The 19,141-nt window shown below is 42.6% G+C and overlaps 1 protein-coding gene across 2 annotated transcripts in view; it reads right to left on the minus strand.

Annotated features, from left to right (window-relative positions):
* The window catches only part of RASA3 (RAS p21 protein activator 3), a 194,720-nt gene that overhangs the window by 94,285 nt on the left and 81,294 nt on the right, over nucleotides 1-19,141 (minus strand). For both annotated transcript variants that reach the window (XM_006883814.1, XM_006883813.1), the window contains exon 5: nucleotides 6,074-6,150. In XM_006883814.1, coding sequence (XP_006883876.1) covers nucleotides 6,074-6,150 — 77 coding nt within the window. The remainder of the gene's footprint in view (nucleotides 1-6,073; nucleotides 6,151-19,141) is intronic.

Here is a 19,141-nt window from a genome sequence, read left to right on the forward strand (position 1 = left end):
TTCAGCACCACAGCAACATAAAAGCCTCCAGTGGCAGCGAGCTCTGGTGGCCTAGTGGCAAGAAAATACACTGCAATCCCAGAGGTGGACGGTTCAAATCCACTAGATGCTCTGCTGGAGAAGGGGGAACAATCTCCTCCTGTACCAGTCAGATCTGATTTGACTGTACACACATAATAATAATAATAATTAATAATAATAATAAAATAATAAAGCCTCCAGTGGCAGGCAGTGGCTACACGGGAGGTGCACTGGCTGGGAATCAAACCCTGACCTTCTGCATGGAAAGTGAGGACTTTACTACAGAACCACCAATGCCCTCATGAACTGAGACATGAATGACCTTAAATTCTATTCTTATAACAACCACCTGGTATACGCAGAGGAGATATTCTTATTTTTATCCTCATTTTGTGATGAAGATAATAAGACAAATGGATCAACCATTTTGGACAAAATTACATAGTAAGTGGCAGAACTGGGGCGTGAACCCAAGCTTTCTGACTTCAAGATCATCGTTCTTTCCCCACACCCCTTCCACTCCTCATGCTAAGCAAACAAAGAAGAAGTTGTTTACATGCAAAGGCATTTCTGGAAGTCTGTTTGTTGCTGTGGAGTACAGGGGTTTGCCAGTGTCTTCGCCAGCAGATTCTGAATTACTGATAAGCAGTTAGGATTTTACAGTTTCCAGATCAACAGTTATCTCAAGAATCCCTGGGGATGCAACAATCCTTGGAAAGTTTCTAAGCTCCCCAAACAACCTTTGATACAAAATAGAGGAGCTGAGACAAAATCAAGGAGCCTCAGTAGCACAAAACAATTGGTTGTTAATGGAAAGGTCCGAAGTTCAAAGCCACCAGCCACTTTACAGGAGAAAGATGAGGTGGTATGCTTCTAGAAGATTACAGACTTGTCCAAAATCAATCTCCATAATAGTCTATGTGTTTCCTACTGCCAAAGGGGCCCTTTAGAGTAGTGAGAGAAGATCTTCACCCTGAAACCCACAGCGTCCCTTTTCAGCAGGAAGTAGCTAAGAGAATACGCCATCCCCTTTTCCTTATGACTCAGGGTGAAGTCTCTCTCAGGGAGGAGTGATAGGGAATGGCAAAGGATACACTGACAAAGAAGATTAATCAGAACTGGCTTTGACAAGCACTGTGGCATTTGGACAAGAACAAACTGGAAGGAGGGTAGAGAGAATAGTGCAACAATGAATGAGTGGAAGCCCAAAATCTCTGTAAATGTTTATGAAAATTAATAAAATATAATTATAATTTTAAAAAAAATAAAGTACTCAGAAGCAAAAAAAAAAAAAAAAAAGATTACAGACTTGGAAACCCTCTGGGGCAGTTCTATTTTGTCCTGTAGTATTGGTTATGGACTGCAATTGCCTTAGTGGCATTAAATTTGGCTTGGGGTTCTTGCAGTATGTAGAGAACTGTTTCCAAGTAGGATGACGTGTGGATCTGATGTACATCAATTATATAGTATGGTCAGGAATACTGGCCCACATATTGTTGAAGTGTGTGTTTATGGCATTAAGGCCAATTTTGTGATTAAGATTCTAGGACTAACAGCTTCCCCAGGTGGTTCCATTTGGCTTCTCCAGAGGTAAGTGAGATGAAAATCCTTGAGGTTGATGAGGTTCCAATAGCCCCTGGTTGGGAGTATCTTTGAGGCTTCTCACGTGCTTGGAGTAGAAGCCTTCAGGCAAAGGTGCACACAGCTTGTAATCAAGATCAGCTCTATCAACTTGAAAAGGTTTTCCTCCTAAGGGCTCCCATGAAGCAGAGGGAAAGACAAGGGCCTGTCCAGCCAGTCAGCAGAGCTGACTCATGCTTCAGAGAAAGCTCCCTCATATCCTGTCTCTGAGCCTGGCTAACTCCTTCAATATTTCCAAAGGAAGATCTCCATAACTCCAAGTTAGAACCATAGCACTTACCCTCAGAGACCCTGACCTACCATTTATATCAGTGTCACTCTTCCCATCAGCTCCATGACGGCAGGTCTTCGGGCATCTTAGTCATCACTATTCAAGCAACCAGCACAAAGCCTGACACACAGTAGGTCAGCAGACACACATCAGCATCACATATGGAGCCTTTAAACTTGCACACGTGCAGATCCCACCTCCAAGAGTTTTTTCCTTAAGTCAAGGTGGATCTGGGCAATGACATTTTAAAAAGCAAACAAACAACAAAACACCCTGAAATGACTCTGATGTATTCCAACAGCTGAGAGCCATGGTGGTGAGCACTCAGTAGATATTTGCTGAATAAATGAATGAATTCTTTTAACTTCACCAGATAGACCATCAGCAGCACAATAATTTTCTTAAGCTCCCTTTTAAGCAAAGGCAAGTACTCTGTGCGTAAGAATATTTATTAACAAGCTTGTTTGCATGCACCTTGCTCTGTTTTATGGTGGAGAAAGTTTTCCCTTCCTGAAGCATCTACAGCACCTGTCACCCACTGGTAAGGTAGAAGGTTTTCTTGCTTGCCAGATCCAAGAGCCTCACATAATGTTCACAAAAAATACTTTCATTACTTAAAAGAAAGGAGGTAGAAGCAATGAGTGAATGGGTCTCCTCAGTGCTCATAACGAGATGCTGATGCCACCCCACTACCTCAGCACAGTGAGGCTCAAAACTCCCATTTTGTTCTGTTTAACCTGGAACGTGGAAGAGCAGTATCCTGAGTACTCAGCTGAGCATATGATCACAAGTCCAATGAGGAAAATATTACATAGAGAGGATTATCAGAAAAGGAGACTAAGAGAGAGGCGTCCTATTTTTGTCTGAGAAAATTTGTTTCCCATCACATTGGCTATTTCTCTGGGTGATGAGGATTTTTGTCTTCTTAATTTTGAGATATAATCTATACTGAAGGCTGTCGTCTTTGTTCTTCTGCAGCAAAGGCTTAAGGTCCTCCTGACTTTCAGTAAGAAAGGCTGTGTCATCTGAAAAACACAAGGTGTTGAGGAGTCTTCCTCAATTCTTCCTCATTGTTCTTTATAGAGTCCAGCTTCTTGAACAACTTGTTCAGCATCCAGATTGAGTAGGTAAAGGATACAACTCTGATGCACATTTTTATTGATTTGGAACCCTGCAGTAAGTGTTCCTTTGCTCTTGTTCACACACTAGCTTCTTAGAATACATTTTGTATGAGTACAGTTAAGTGTTCTGTCCCCTTTTTCTCAATGTTAGCCATAATTTTCTATGATCTACACAGTCAAATGCCTCTGCATAGTCAATCAAGTACAAACAGACGTTCTTCTAGTACTCTTTGCTTTCAGCCAGGATCCATTTGACATCAGGAATGATATCCCTGAGCCACGGCCTATTCTGAACCCGCCTTGAAATTCTCTGTCAATGTACTCTTCTAGCTATTTTTGGAGCAATTATGTCAGTTTGAAGACTTAGGTGCACCTGATTCACGCCACGGTCTTTTCATTCACTTGCTAAGCATCTGAGAGCTGGACAATAAGGATGACAGAAGAATTGATACCTTTGAACTGGGGTGTTGGAAAAGAGTACCGAATATCCCATGGACTGCCAAAAGAACAAACACATACGTCTTGGAAAAGGTGCAGCCAGAACGCTCTTTGGAGGCAAAGATGACAAAGCTTTATCTCACATACTTTGGACATGTTATTAGGAGAGGCTGTTCCCTGGAAAGGAATACCATGCTTGCAAAGGCAGACGGTCGGTAAAAGACAAGAAGACCCTCTATGAGATGGACTGACAGAGTGACTCCAGCAACGGGCCCAAGTATGCCAGAAATTATGAAGATGGCACAGGATAGGACTGGATTCAGATGTGTTTTTCTTAAGGTTACTGTGAGTAGTCCTCATCTCAATGGCATCTAACAATAACAACTTTTATAGGATATTCAACCAGTGAACCATGACAGCCTTTGACTTCCATATAGGGACCATGAGGAGACACACACCATTAAGTCCTCCTTCCTTATGCTCTGGGGGCTAGTAAGCAGGTAAAGAGTTGCACCAACTCAAAGGTTAAAACCCACTATCTGCTGTATCTACTCCCGTGCCATTAAGAGGCTCTTAAAACTCACTGGAAGTCAGCTCTGGGTCAGTTCTGACTCGACAGCAATGAGGTGGTGAGCTCTTCACACAGACACGTAGAGTCAGAACTGGTGGCCCTGCTATCAAAGATATAGGACTCTATGGCCACCATTTCTGGTGTGCATCCCTCTTTGTTCTATTTTTAGAAGCTCTGGTAGCACAGTGGTTAAGAATTTGGCTGCTAACCAAAAGACTGGTGGTTCAAACCCACCAGATGCTTTTTAGAAGAATAATGTAGCAGTCTGCTTCTATCAAGGTAACAGTCTTGGAAGCAGCTGCATTCTGTCTAATAGGATCACTATGAATGAATAGTGACTCCCAGACACGAGCTTGGGATTTGTTTCCTGGTTGGCTCCGTTTCATGCCCTGCCTTATTTTCATCCCTTCTCATCTACCACAAGTGCAGGCTTTCTTCTTGTTCTATATAAGGATTTTGTTAAACAACCTTAAGTGCTTTTAGAACAAGGGTGTAAAACCTATAAATAAACAAGAAAATATGCAATGTCTCACCTCACTGCTATAGAATCTGAGAGCAACGTTCAGCCTTAGTACAGCAACTATTTCAAGTCTTAGTATTATACAAGAAGCACAAACTTCCTTTAACTCATCAACTGTGTGTCACTGACTCCCAGGGTTTTGATGACAGGGTTCTCAGCATTTACATGTTTGATGTTTTTACAACTGTATCCTTCTACCTCTAGTGCAGTGAAGTTTCACCAAATGGCTCAATCTTGCAGTAATTAGACAAGTAAAGGTCAAAGGGTCACATGATAATGCCAATGGGGAGAACAGAACAGGAGAGGTGATACTCTGGGATCAGTAGATAATGGATAACCCTCCTCATTTACCTTGCTTACCCCAGGCCCTGTCAGGTGAACCAGAGAGAACAAAACCCAAATCACCAATGTCTTAACACACATCCACTAAGTACAAACAAAAGATAGCATTTAATCACACGAAATGTGAGCACCTTTGATGGCCAGAGATTCTCTAAAGATCTAGAATGCTGGTGAATACAAATGTGAAGATGGTGAACACTTTTGATTGGCTTCAGGAAGAGGATGATTATCAACCACCACAGAACTGGTTTCTGCCAGTCCTTACTTCCTCTTTCTGAGAGCAATAACAACCTTGCTTCTCCAGACCCCCCATTTTGTCCCCTGTTGTGAGAAAGGACAGACCACAACCTTCAGACAGCCATCTACTCAGGACGCAAGAGGTCAGCTATATAGTAAACCTGGACACGCGGTTAGGTATGTTGAGGGAAAGAGCTAACTCCTGTATCCTGTATATTTAGGGACTAAGACTAGGGAGCAGGAGTTCACCTGGGTGTGCACACAAAGAGATCCCAAGGTTGGGCTTCAGAAGGTCCAAGGACTATCTCAACAGGTACTTAAATGGGGGGGGGGGGTGTGTGTATGTGCTTTTCCTTAGGCTAGTGTGCATAGTTTTATTTACATCATTGAAGAATCAGTGGCCACAAGAGGTCGAGTCTTACTGAAACATTGAGATTACATTTAAACACATGCTCTCACTCTATACTGTGCACATGCATGCACACACACACACACGCGCGCGCAAGTACCATACGATAGGAAGAGCCCTGGATTTGGAGCAAGAGACCTGAGTTCGAGTCCCTGCACTGTTATTTATTGGTGATTTGGCCTTGGGAAAGTCACGTCACTTCTCTGAGCCTGTTTTCTCATTTGTAATGTGAGGATAATAATAACCTCCTTCTAGCCCAAATGTGGCAATGAAGAGCTCTGGGTGCTTGTAATACTCTGACACTTCACCTCTGAGGACTAGCATTGGCTTTGAGGAGGATATTAAGAAGAATGAGGCAAAATCTCTAAAAATGGTGTAATCTTGGCAATTCATCACACCTGGAAATTCTAATGTTTGTTTGAAAAAAAATCATGCTTCCTGACAGTGAGACATGGTTATTCAGGAGAGGATTAAACACAGCAGTCCATTCTGTGCATCTTACCGTGTGGCAAGTTTATGGCAAACGACACCGGTGTCTGTGATGACTTCACTCAACCTCATCTCCAAGTGGACCTTGCCCTGAAATGACAATGACAAAATGGATCATGAAGATGACAGTGTCCCACACAGCATCCCTGACTCCTCTGGGCCACAGAGCTGCAGCAATGAATAGCGTGCCTGTCAGGGACTGTGCAGGTGTACAAGGAGAACCATCACCCTAGCTTAACATGGAATTTCTTTTCCCTGATTGCATAATTATCACTACAACTAACCCCAGAGAGCATTCGTTGGCACTTCCCATCTTCTCTGATTCTAATCCCAATGACTCAGTCATGGCGGTGAAGTTTTCCTCCCAAAGAGCTTAATGGTTAAAAGTCTCTTCAGATTAAAAGCTATACCACCCAACCTCATGACTGTGCATAATTTGGCACATGCATGCTCCCAGCTCTATCTGAAGCAGACAGGCTGTCTGAGAAGAAAGAGGTCAAAAGTTCAAGGAAATGTTATGGAAAACGTAGCATCACAAATGTGTGTTTGCTGGCCTGAAGGGGTAATCATTTGTGCTCCTCTACATGAGGTGGGCCATGGGATGGGATAGTCCAAAGTCTCATGGCCTGGGCAGGTTTGAGCAAAGAGGAGGGAGAAAGGTACCCTCTCCCAAGGATGGGCCCTTTACATAGCCTATATTTGGATCATCCCCAAGGGAGTCCTGGGGAGTCCCCAAGGGAGTCTCCGGGTCCTGTTCTTCAGGAATGTAGACGTTAAAGCTCACAAATGCTTCTTGAAGGAAAAGGTATAGCAGTATATTATATAGAGGAACAAGATGAACACTGAGTCATAAGCATGCAAATGCTCTTACATTTATGCATCCACATCTACATCTCTATGTTTCTATCCTCGTCTATATATGGATTCCCTGGGTAGAACAAATGGTTAACATTATGGCTGGTAATCAAAAGGTTGGAGGTTCAAGTCCACCCAAAGATGTCTTGGAAGGAAGATGTGGCAATCTACTTCCAAGCAATCAGCCACTGAAAACCTAGCGGAACCCAGTTCTACTCTGACACACATGGAGTTGGCATAAACAGGAGTCAACTTAATAGCAACTGGTGGATCTATCTATGTATACACACTGCATATGATTACATCAACATAGAGAAAGCAGTGATGGTTACAGAAGGACACATATTAGGTCATTATATGAGAAGGAGCATCATAGAGGAAAAGTGGGAGTCAGGAGTCAAAGAGATGGGGAGGGAGAAGCCTTCATCTTTAAAAAAATCAAATAATACTATGTGCGATATCACATTTGTATATAAAGTATATTTGTATGTTGTATATACTCATGCTGTTAAAATGGAAATTGTTTTTCATTTTAAGGCAGTGGAGGTGGATTCTGGACTAAATAATCTCCAAGGACTTTTCTGACTTTCAAAATTGTATCATCTACATCCCAGGGAGAACCCATTAAACATCACTTTGTCTCAGTGGAATCCAGGACTGAGAAATCCAGAAAATAAGTGAATAAAACTCAGTCAATGAAAACGCAAGGGACAGGTCTAATTAACGGACTCCCCGAACACCTCTCTTAGCCTTAGTTACCCTTTCACTTAGTCTCCCTGAATTCTCTGTCATTACTGTGCTCCTGTATTTCCTTTGGCCGTCCTGTGCTGCTCATGTCTCACCAGGTGTGCATGTTACCCCCGGGCCAATCCAGATTCCCAGGCAGGGTCTTCTCCTCATCCCTACCCAGCTCTGAGCTCCATCTCCACGTGCACATTCACCTGATGCTCAAGGTGAACACCAGGCTGTACAGGGGACCACAGGGCTCCGTGCAGGACCAGACAGGGGCTGGACTAGTGCAGGAATCAGAGGGAAAAGGCACCATCTTCTTCCCCTCTGCAGCTCTGATTCTCATTATGCCAGTGTGCTGTCTGGGTGGCTCATTATTTATAAGCGTATTCTGGAGCCCACACACATTAGGCCTGGATAAGATGATTTCCTTCCACCTTCTCTGCTAGTCATGGATGAGGACAAGGCCCTGGCTTTTCCATTCCAGGTTCCAGATTTGACCTGCATTAAACCATCTGGCAAAGAACATAAGGTTTTTGGATTAATCTCCCCAACTCACTCTTCCGGGCAATAATAGGGCTCTTCTGCTTAAGAAGAGTTATTGCTTTTGGCCTCATTTCGAGGCTTACTGTCTAAGCCTTAATTTAGAGCCACCAGAAAATCGGATTCATAACCTTGCCCAGTAGCACTTATTGTGAGGAAGACAGACAGACTTGGCTTGGGCCTTTCCACCAGGACAGTTTAAAAATGAGACAGGAAGAAGGGCAAGAGGGAAATTCACACTAATTTAACAAAAGATTGGGTGGTGCTGTGTTTAAAGCATTTTGCTGCCAATCAAAAGGAGAGAGATGTGGCTGTCTGATTAGGTAAAGATTTACAGGCTTCGAAATGCTGCGCTCTGTCTGCACAGGATGGCAGACTCAGAATTGAGTCCATGGCAGTGGATTTGGGGTTTTGGTTCATATGCAGTGTCTCTAGGAATGTGAAAGAACACCTGTGTGCTGTGTGCTTGGAATGCAAGACTGGGTTCAGAAAATGACCTCAAGCAACCAAGAAAATGGTACCTTGGCCACAGTTTCTTTTGTCTAGAGACACTGCTATCCACTCATTCCCTAAATAAAAATGAAACCAGGATTTGAGGCTTTGATACCTAAGGGGCAACGCCTCTCACTGGTTTCAACCTGAGTGCACATCTGTTACATCTGTTATCATCCTGCATCATGTAAGCCCAGCGGGTGGACCTTAACAAGACAACCACTGTCCTCCGACCTCCTTTAGGCTCTCAAGGGTCTACATACTCCTCCAGGTTCCACCCAATGTGGGTGTGTGGTTTAAGTTGAATGGGTGGTACAATAAACATGCGCCCACAAGTTACCCACAAAGATTTTTCTTACACAGAGAAAACACAGTCTTCTCCTGTGATGGTAAGAACCCCTTTGATGGGCTCTAGAATTTATCATGATCAGAAACAGCTATTTTCAAAATGATGGCCAACCACATAGTTGCTCACTGTTGCTTCCATGGTCCCAGGCTGAGCGAGGCCTTTACGGGAATTCTATCACGGCCCAAGAGACACTACTAAAAACACAACCTACCACACATGAGAGAGCTTCCTTTGACAGGGTGAGGCTGTGTAATGAGCAGCGACCTTGAGGCATCGACATGAACCTTCCCCAAGGCTGTGGGGATCAGTGAACACTATCTTCTTCTTTGAGCTCTTTGGCAGTATAAACAAATGACAGCCCCCTTACTCATGGGGCAGAAGGCACAGACACAGAGGCTTCTAAGAAGACTCTTGAAGTACAGAGACATGATCTTGGCCTGACAAGATATAACTGCAAATTCATTCATAAGCATTCATAGTGTCTACTGCCTGCAATGTGCAAGTCATCTTCCTGGCTTAAAGTATTTAAACAGACACACCACCCTTCCCATAATATACTGGGAAGAATGCAGGTGTTGCTGTCAGAGAGAACTTGAGTCAGTCACTCAAGTTCTCAGCTCAAGTCACTATTGTGTTATTTCCCTTGGCCATCCTATGATGACAAACTGTAGAGCAGAGGCTGGGTATCTGTTCTTTGGGGCCTGCTTCTTCCTTTGTAAGATACAGACAAGTGTCAAACTTGCCACATGACTGTGAGGATGAAGTGGGTGATGGAGAGGCAGTATAGCTTAGTGACTAAGCAATTGGACTTTAGTATTAGATCACTTGGATAAAATCAGTGTGGCCTTGGAAAAGTCACTGACGGACACTGACTGTGATGGAAACTAAAAACAAAAAAAACCCAGAAAAATCAAACAATAGAAATCAACCAACTCATTATTGTCAAGCTGGAATCACTTCATAACTGACACTCCAGTGAGTTTTCAGAAGTTATAGACTGCACAGGAGGAGATGGTCTATCTTTCTCCTAGAATCCTGGTGGATGTGAATCACTGTCTTTGGGTTAAATGAGAAACTCCCTACTAACTATGCCACCAGAGTTTCCTTGACCATGATAAGAATTTTCAAAATGCTTTGAACAATGTCTGGTACCTAGTAAGTACTCCATATGTGTTTGCCAAGCAAAATGCTTGGCCTGGAGTCTTAGAATTGTAAAACCAAATTGCATGTGCTGCTGTTCAATCTCAATGAGAACCCTGAACTCCTGAAGGGGGCCCGGTGGCATGGATTAAACACTGGTTAACCACAAAGTTGGAACCCACCAGACACTTCACACACGAGAAAGATGGGGCCGTCTGCTTCCAGAAAGATTTACAGCCTCAGAAACCCTAAGGAATAGTCTGTCTTTGTCTGGCAGGGTAATTACAAATCAGGATCAGTCTGCAACAATGGCTTTGGGTTAGGTTTATTATTCATGAGGGTGATGTGACTACTTATCAGTTTTCTTATCAAAAGAGTAACTAATCCTACATTCACACAAATATTTTTAGCACCTATAATGTGGAAAAATTAATTTATCCAACAAATATTTATCAAACTTCCAGTCAGCTCTGACGAAGAGTGAGTCTGTGTACAACAGAGCAAAATATTGTACAGCCCTGTACTATACTATCTATGGTGTTGGGGTTTTTAAAAAGTTACTTTTCTATCCATTGCTTTAGACCTGACCAGTGGTCAGCACTGATGAGTTTGAAGCAACCTATAGCTGACCCTCCAGCAGATTTTCAGAGGCAGTCAATTGTACAGGAGATTGTCCATCATGTTTGAGTAGAGTAGTTGGTGGATTTGAACCACGTATTTTGTATTGGCAGCATAACTGCTTACTAAGAAGCCAGTTGTTGTAGTTCTTAGTTGCTGTTGAGTCAAGTACAACTCATTGAAGTCAGTGGGAAGAAATAAATACAATGAATCTTTGAGGCTCCATCCACCACTCTTATCTCCCCTGGGGATGTGGTCTCCAGATATGTGGCTTGTTAATTAGCATCTTCAACAGCTGTAAGAACAACACAAGATTGTTCACTAGACTATGTGGAGACTGTAGTAAGGCATAGCCTGAGGGAACCAATGGAACCAGAGCCAAAGCCCTTAATACAGGAACGTCAACACCAGGAAAAAAGAAGCAGAGAAATCAGTGCATGTCCTTTAGAGCCAGAAGTCTCTGCACCAGATGTATCTTGCTGAGAAGCTACTTTTGATTAATTTAGGGGGACTAAGGTTCTTCTGATACAGGCTATGGTCTTTGTAATCACTTGCTATACATCAGAGAGCTGGACAATGACTAGGGAGGACAGAAGGAGAATTGATGCCTTTCAGCTGTGGTGCTGGAGAAGACTAGTGAATGTACCATGGACTGCTAAGAAAACAACAGGTTCATCCTGGAGAGGGTTAATCCAGGCTGCTCTTTGGAGGCAAGGATTCTGAGACTTGGTCTGACATATTTTGGACATGTTGCAAGGCGGGACCGGTCCTTGGAGAGGGACGTCATGCTTGGGACAGTGGAGGGACAGCACAGGAGGGGGAGACCCTCCATGAGGTGGGTTGATTCAGTGACTGGAGTAAGCGGGGTGAGTGTGTCGGAGACAGTGAGATTGGCACAGGACAGAGCAGGGTTTAGGGCTATTGTATATAGGGTCGTTAGGAGTGACAAGTGACTCGACAGCATATAACAACAACAATAATCTTGCTATTAAATGAGAAGCTGTCTGAACTAATTGAGGGATTGTGTCTTGCTGTTAACTTGGCTTGGGACTGGGTTTACTGAATCTTGATTTCACTATGTAATATCCTTTGTCTCCCCTCCCTCTCTTTCCTGACTGTTTCCTTAATAAAGCCCACAAATGTGAGTAAAAAAAGATTTGGTAGAGTCACTGTGGTCATTTGCAACAAATACTGGTCCCAGTGATTAGGAGAAGCAGATGCAGCAGAGTGGGAGGCCATGTCTGACCTTAGAGGGATCAGTTTTATACATGAATGTTGTTGATAGGGACAGTTCCCCTTTGTGGAGTTAGTAGAGGTCAGACTTGGCTGTTCTAGGCTGTTCTTTTTACACTATCTTTCACTGCTGTGTCTGAATCCACTGTTGCACCAATTGTGCCAACCCACTTTACTGAGCATCTTCTACTCTACCAACAAGATGTCTTTCTCCAGGGATTATTGGAGTTGAGTTGGAACTGACTCATAACTGACCTTTCAGTGGATAGTTAGAGACTGCAATTGCACAGGAGGAAATCCCTCAACTTTCTTCCAAGGTGCAACTGGTGTATTTGAACCACCTGCCTTTGTGTTGGCAGTGCAACTCCTGACCACTAGTCTAGTAAGAACTAGAGAGGGCTTATGCTGTAGTTGTTGTTAGGTGTCATTGAGTCAAATATGACTTACAGTGACCCTCTGAACAACACATCTGAGCCCTGTCCTATCCTATGCAATCCTTGTCATCTCTGACACACTTAAAGCCCATTGCTGCATCTCTGTGCCAATTCATTTAGTTGAGAGTCATCCTCTTTTATTGACTCTCTCCCTTTCCAAGGAACAGACTCTCCTAACAACATACCAAAAGTATGTGAGTCAAAGCTTTACCATCCTTGCCTCTAAGTAGCATGGTTGCTGCACTTTCTCCAAGACATAGCAATTTCTTCTTTTTTGCTGTCCATGAGCTATTTAGTATTCTCCTCCAACACTTGAACTCAAAGGTATCATGGACAGTAAACATTGTTAAGTGCTGTAGAGTCAATTTCAACTCACAAGGACCTTAATAGTGGTACCTCATTGGTCTTCACCAATTCCAACTCACAGTGACCCTCCATCAGGTTTCCAAGGTAATACATTTCAACAGGAAATGACTGCCATCTTTCTTCCAAAAAAGACATCAATAGATTTGAAACACTGGATATGTGCGACTTTTGGGTTAACAGTGCAACTCTCTATGGACTTCATCACCAGAGATCCCTACAATCATGTAGGGAGACTCTCAAATGCAGCACCTAGTTACATAATTTAAAGTGAATATAGGGTACATTGTGTCGTATATTGAATGGCTAACCAAAAGATGGGTAATTTAAGTCCATTCCCTACTCCATAGAAGAAAGATGGATAGTCTCCAGCCCCAGAAAGTCAACAGAGGGCTGCTAGCAGTAGAAGTGACTCAACAATAGTGGGTTTGGCTTCTATACTAGTCTCTGACCCCCGATGGAATCAGCTATGGGTGAGTTCTGACTTGATAGTACTCAACAACAACATGTCTATGGCTCAAGGAGCTCTGGTGGCTTATTGGCAAAGAATGACATAGCCAACATAAAGGTACATATTTCCAATCCACCAGCTGCTGTGCAGAAGAAAAGATGGGTAGTCTCCTCCCATGTGATTTACTGCCTCTGAAAATCTGCTAGAGGGTCAGCTATGGTTTGGTTCTGACTTAACAGTACACCACAACCACAGTGAGTCAGGAAGCTCTGGTGGCCTAGTGGGTAAGAAGTTAAGACGCCAACTCAACAACAAGCACTTCAAATTCACCAGCTACTCTGTAGGAAAAAGATGGGCAATCTCTTCTTGTGAGACTTGCAGCTTCTTAAGCCCTTTAGAGGGTCAACTATGAGTTGGTTCTAACTCAAAGGCAATAGATTTTAAGTTTTCAGTCCAAGAGTCTAGATGACTTTATCTGGTCTTCTGAGCTTTGAGTGGCCATCTGGTTTACCACACTCCTACTGACACTGCACTGCATTCATGGCTGAGCCCTGAGGAGCAAATCCTGAGGGCCTCAATAACTGAAGAAGGGTACAGAAGAAGTGAGGCATCAGCGCCATGTTGGTTCTGAGCGAAAAATAATCAAAATGACTCAGAGAGTTATACCCGATTATGCTAATAAGGTCACTGACAGAGGGTGGTTTTTGTTTTGTTTTGTTTTTCCAGTTATTTCCTTTTACTGTAGCCTGACAGAGGTTAGAGCTTTACAAATTATTGCATGTAATTATCTCATCATTCTACGAAGTAGGCAGTGTAACACTTATGTTAATGATGAGGGCATTGAGGCTTAGAGCAATCAGATAACCTGTGCTTTAAAACCAATATTGCAATTTGTTTCTTCTTTTAGCAGTCAAGACACATTGCAAACACTTCAATTCAAAAGGCATTGGTTGTTTTCTGGTCTTGCTTATTCATTGAGTAATTTCCATATCCATATGAAGCAATGGAAATCATAGATAACTTTCCTTTAAAAATATTCCCTTGATAAATAACAACAAAATAACAATCATTGTCGTGTGGTCAGAACATACTCAGAGCTAACCCTCCAGCAGGTTTTAAAATGTTTTAAATTTGTGATTTCTTCCAAGGAGCAGCCAGTGGATTTGAACTGGGTGCCCTCTGGGTTGGCAGCACAACCCTTATCCCTGATAGTCTGGCATTACTCATCTGCATTCCGTTTACACAGGTATGACAACTTTCACAATGGAAACCTTTTAAAAGGTATAACTACCATTCCGCTGACATATCTATCTGTATCACCAATTTATTTTTATTGGGCTGCTGAAAACTTAAAGAATGTGTCTGCGATAGATGACTAACAACCCCCTAGAGTTACAACTTCCAGCAAGTTGGCAAACACTGTCTAATGGCACAATGTTAGCTTTCCTGTTTCCTGTTTTTCCCAAGAAGAGGGACCAGCATCTCAACATGATCAGATCCTGGTAATTGTTAATGTTTCCTCTCTCAGAGTAAATACTTTGTTACCCAGGCTGTCATATATAGTAAAATAATTTGTGTTATTTCCATTTTCTGGCAATTTGGGAGTGGGATGGTCTGAGATGAAAACAAAGCAAAATGAACAACCATGGCATCACTGAAAGAATTTTTTCTTCCCAGAAAGTTAACTCTGTATAAATTTGTAGTAAAGGTATTCCCATGTCATCTGTATATCAATTCATAGTCAGGTTTTTCCTATACTTGTAGTTTATGAAGGTGATGGCATCTGATGACACCCCCAGCAGTGATGGTAAATTACACACATCCCATTATTTCCCTGTGCAAACAAGCCAAAGTAGAACATGAATGATAAGGCGGCCCAGATCAAAGGGTCTCACACCCATTCATTTCCTGGGCTAGGAGGAAATACTGACTTTCTAAAGCACAGCCTCACTTACAGCTGACTTTTAAACCAGCCTCACTCACAGATTCTTTGACACCAATTTTCCTGTCTGAGCTTACAAGCTGCTCGCACCGCACAGTAAACTCCATACCTGAAATTAGCTGAAAACCCCTGATTTGTTCTGATGCCAACAGAGGTAACAAAACAACTCACTGCTGTCAGGTCAGAACAGACTCAGAGCTGGCCCTCCAGTAGGTTTTAAAGGCTGTAAATCATTCGGGAGGATAATTTCCACTTTTCTCCCATGGAGCTGCCATAGGCTGGTGGAGTCAAACCATCAGAGAAGTGCCACCTTTGGATTAGCTGTGCAACCTCCTACCCATTAGGCCACCAGCTTCAATCCTTTCTCCATCTATCAGAATGTTGACTTCTGGTCCTATATCAAGGACCATTGCTTTCTTGATGTTGAGATGTAGTCCTTGATCTTCTGCAGCAAACGCTTTATATCATCTTCACTTTCAGTAAGCACAACTGTGTTATCTGCATTAATGCAAGTTGTTGATGAGTCTTCCTCCAACCCTGTTACCCTATTCTTCTTCATAGAGTTTGCCTTTGCAAATTATTTGCTCAGCATACAGACTGAATAGTTGAAGGAAAAGGACACAACACTGATGTACACCCTTCCTGATTTTAAACTATGCATTGTTCCCTTGCTCTATTCAGACAATAGCTTCTTGGTCTATGAAGAGATTCCATATGAGCACAATCAAGTGTTCTGGGATTCCCATTCTTCTCAGTGTCATCCATAATTTGTTATGATCCACATAGTGAAATGCCTTTGCACAGTCAATAAAATATAAGCAGACATTCTTACGGTATTCTCTGCTTTCAGCCAGTATCCATCTGACATCAGCAATGATATCTCTGGAAGCTGTCAATGACTTCATCTTGTTTGGATCAAAAATCAACCCCCTAAGTACCAACAGTCAGGAAATCAGGAGACATATTGTATCAGGCAAGTCCACTGTCAGGGACCTCTCCAAAACGATGAAAATCAGTGATGTCAGTTTGAAGATTAAAGCATACCTGATTCAGGCTTTTCTCAGCCATCTGCTATACATCAAAGAGAGCTGGACAACGAATAAAGATGAAGAGGAATAATTGATGTCTTTGAGTTGTGGTATTGGAGAAGAGGACTGAATATCCCATAGACTGCCAAAAGCACAAGCAGATATGTTTCGGAAAAAGAACAGACAAAGTACTCCTTGGAAGCAAAGATAGTGAAGCTTTGTCTTTCATACTTTGGACATAGCTCAGTGAGGCTATTCCTTGGAAGGGAACATCATCCTTGGAAGGATGAAGGGTCAACGAAGGAGAGCAAGATCCCCAACAAGATGGATTGGCATGGTGACATTAGCAATGGGCTCTTGTGTGTCAGAGATGATGGAGATGGCCCAGGATAGGGCAGGACTCAGGTCAGAAGTTTATAGGGTCACTATGAGTCATAGTCCACTTGATGGCACCTAACAACAACACACCACCTGAGTCATAAACACTATCTGCAAAGCTAAAAACAAGGAAATTTCTCAGCTTTAGCATACCTTCTAGAGCCCAACTCCCCACAGATAAGTCTACAGTAACTATTGATTGTTAATTACTGATGTTGATATCATTATCACACACATTATACAGGTTTTGCAGATCACACAATCCCTTTTGTGCTTTAGTTTCCTACATTGGCTGTTTGCATTATAAGCATGTGTAAGCTATTTACTCTCTTGTGAAATTCTAAACAATGTATGATTTGCCTATTTGCAAGAGACATCACTGTTCAGGCATGGGTCTGTGCATTTGGCAATCTGGTGGGCAAAGAGTTGCACTGTCAGTCCAGAATATAGATTCTAACCTACCATTGGCTCCAAGAGAAAGATGGGCAATCTCCTCCATTGCTCTTTACAGCCTCTGAACTAACTCACTGGAAAGTCTGTTAGAAGTCAGTTCTGACTCAAAGGCACATGAGAATAACATGGCTAGAAAAGAACAGAACAAAGGAAAAGAAATGTATAGCTTTTACAGTTTTAACTTAAAGAGAGTAAAGTGTGGTCTGCCAAGGGTTGTGCTGCCAACCCAAAAGAGAGCAGCTGCTCCTGGGGAGAAAGGTGGGCAGTCTCCTTCCATGCAATTTACACCCTTGGATATTTGGAGGGACAGCTATGAGTTGGAACCTACTCAAGGCAACAAGTGAGTGAGTGAGTGAGTGAGTGAGTGAGTGATATCAAGAAGCGGTAGGGATGTTGTGAGAGAATTCTTGCCTTCCATACAGGACATCCAACTTCTACTGCAGTCATCGCAGCTCATGTACAGCTACCACCCATTTTCAACTTGCATGTTTGCATGCTGCTGAATATAAGACAGGTTTCAGCAGAGCTTCTGAACTAACAGTGACCCTGTCCATCTATTTCCAAATATCAATTCCTGAAAGCCCTATGGATCACAGGCGTCCACGCCACAGCCATTCATTCACAGGGGTGCTACAGGACTGGTATTTCAGTATTTCGGTCAGCTGTACATGGGCTTTCTGTGAGTCAAGGGCAAGGCCACAGCACTTGAAAAGAACAACAGTGTGAGTAAGAAATTTGGAAAAGAAAATGGTAGTTCATATACACTTCTGTCCAGGAGGCTTGTCCTAGATGTATTTTCATTATGCTAAGAAGAGTGTTGAAAGACAAATTACATTAGGAAAATCTGTTGTAAGGGACTTCTCCCGAGTGCCAAAGAGCAAGGATGGCAGTCTAGAGATTAAGGTGTGCCTGATCCAGGCCATGGTGTTCTCAATTACATGCTCTGCATCAGAGAACTAGACAATGACCAAAGATGACAGAAGAATTGATGCCTCTGAGTTGTGGTGTTAGAGTACTGAACATACCATGGACTACCAAGAAAACAAACAGGTCTGTCCAAGAGAGAGTGAAACCAAGCTGCTCCTTGGAGGCAAGGATTTTGAAGCTGTCTCTATATTCTGGACATGTGGCCAGGAGAGACTACAAGGAGAAGGACATCATGTTTGGAAAGGAGGAGGGACAGCACAGGAAAGGAAGACCATGGATGAGATGCATTGACATAGTAACTGAGATAATGAAGGTAGGTGTGCCAGAGGCAGTGAGACTGGCTTAGGATAGACCAGGATTCAACGATATTGTGTATAGACAAGGTTGCTATGAGTCAGAGTTGACTCAATGATGGCACATAACAACAACAACAACGATAACAAGAAGGGTGTATGTTGTGACAGATGGTTAAGATGAAGCAGTCCTGTCTCTATCAATATAACCCTTCACTTCTCTATTCATCTATCTCTTGATCTGTAAAATAGGGATCAATTCTATTTGCTCCTCATCTCACAGCCTAGCTGTGGGGATCACGAGAAAAAAATGTCTTATAAGTACTAACTGTCCCATTCCTACCTTTATGGGAAGAAGGAACAGTGAAGCAAAGGCAAAGAGGTGAATCTGGAGGCTGGGGTCTTGATTTTGTTTCCCAGCCTTTCTATTACTTTATCAGGAGATAAGAAGAGAAATGACAAAAGTAAAAGAAATTTTAAGAGAAGGCAGAAAATGAATGAGAATGGGTCAAAGAAAGTCCCCTTGGCTAGGCAGCTGGGCCTCCCTCTCCTAGTCCACATCCTACTAGCTCTTTAAATTACTAGAAAGATTTAAAATCCTTGAGATTAGGGCAATTAGTGACATTATTTTGGAAAGGGAATTGTCCACAAAGAATTGCCTGACAGACAAAAGAAAAAATTCCCTGACATTCCAAAGGGAGGTTGGAATTTCTATCCCAATTGTCTGACACATCAACAATAAATGATCTTCAAGAGAAAAGAGAGTTGGGGGGGTGAGAGTAGGGAGGAAAATGTGCAACAATGAATGAATGGAATTCCAAGTTTTCTGTAAACAGGTCATTCAAATCACAAT

Source organism: Elephantulus edwardii, unplaced genomic scaffold (assembly GCF_000299155.1).
Source record: "Elephantulus edwardii isolate Elephantulus edwardi_28Jun2011 unplaced genomic scaffold, EleEdw1.0 scaffold00030, whole genome shotgun sequence".
Lineage (NCBI taxonomy): Eukaryota > Metazoa > Chordata > Mammalia > Macroscelidea > Macroscelididae > Elephantulus > Elephantulus edwardii.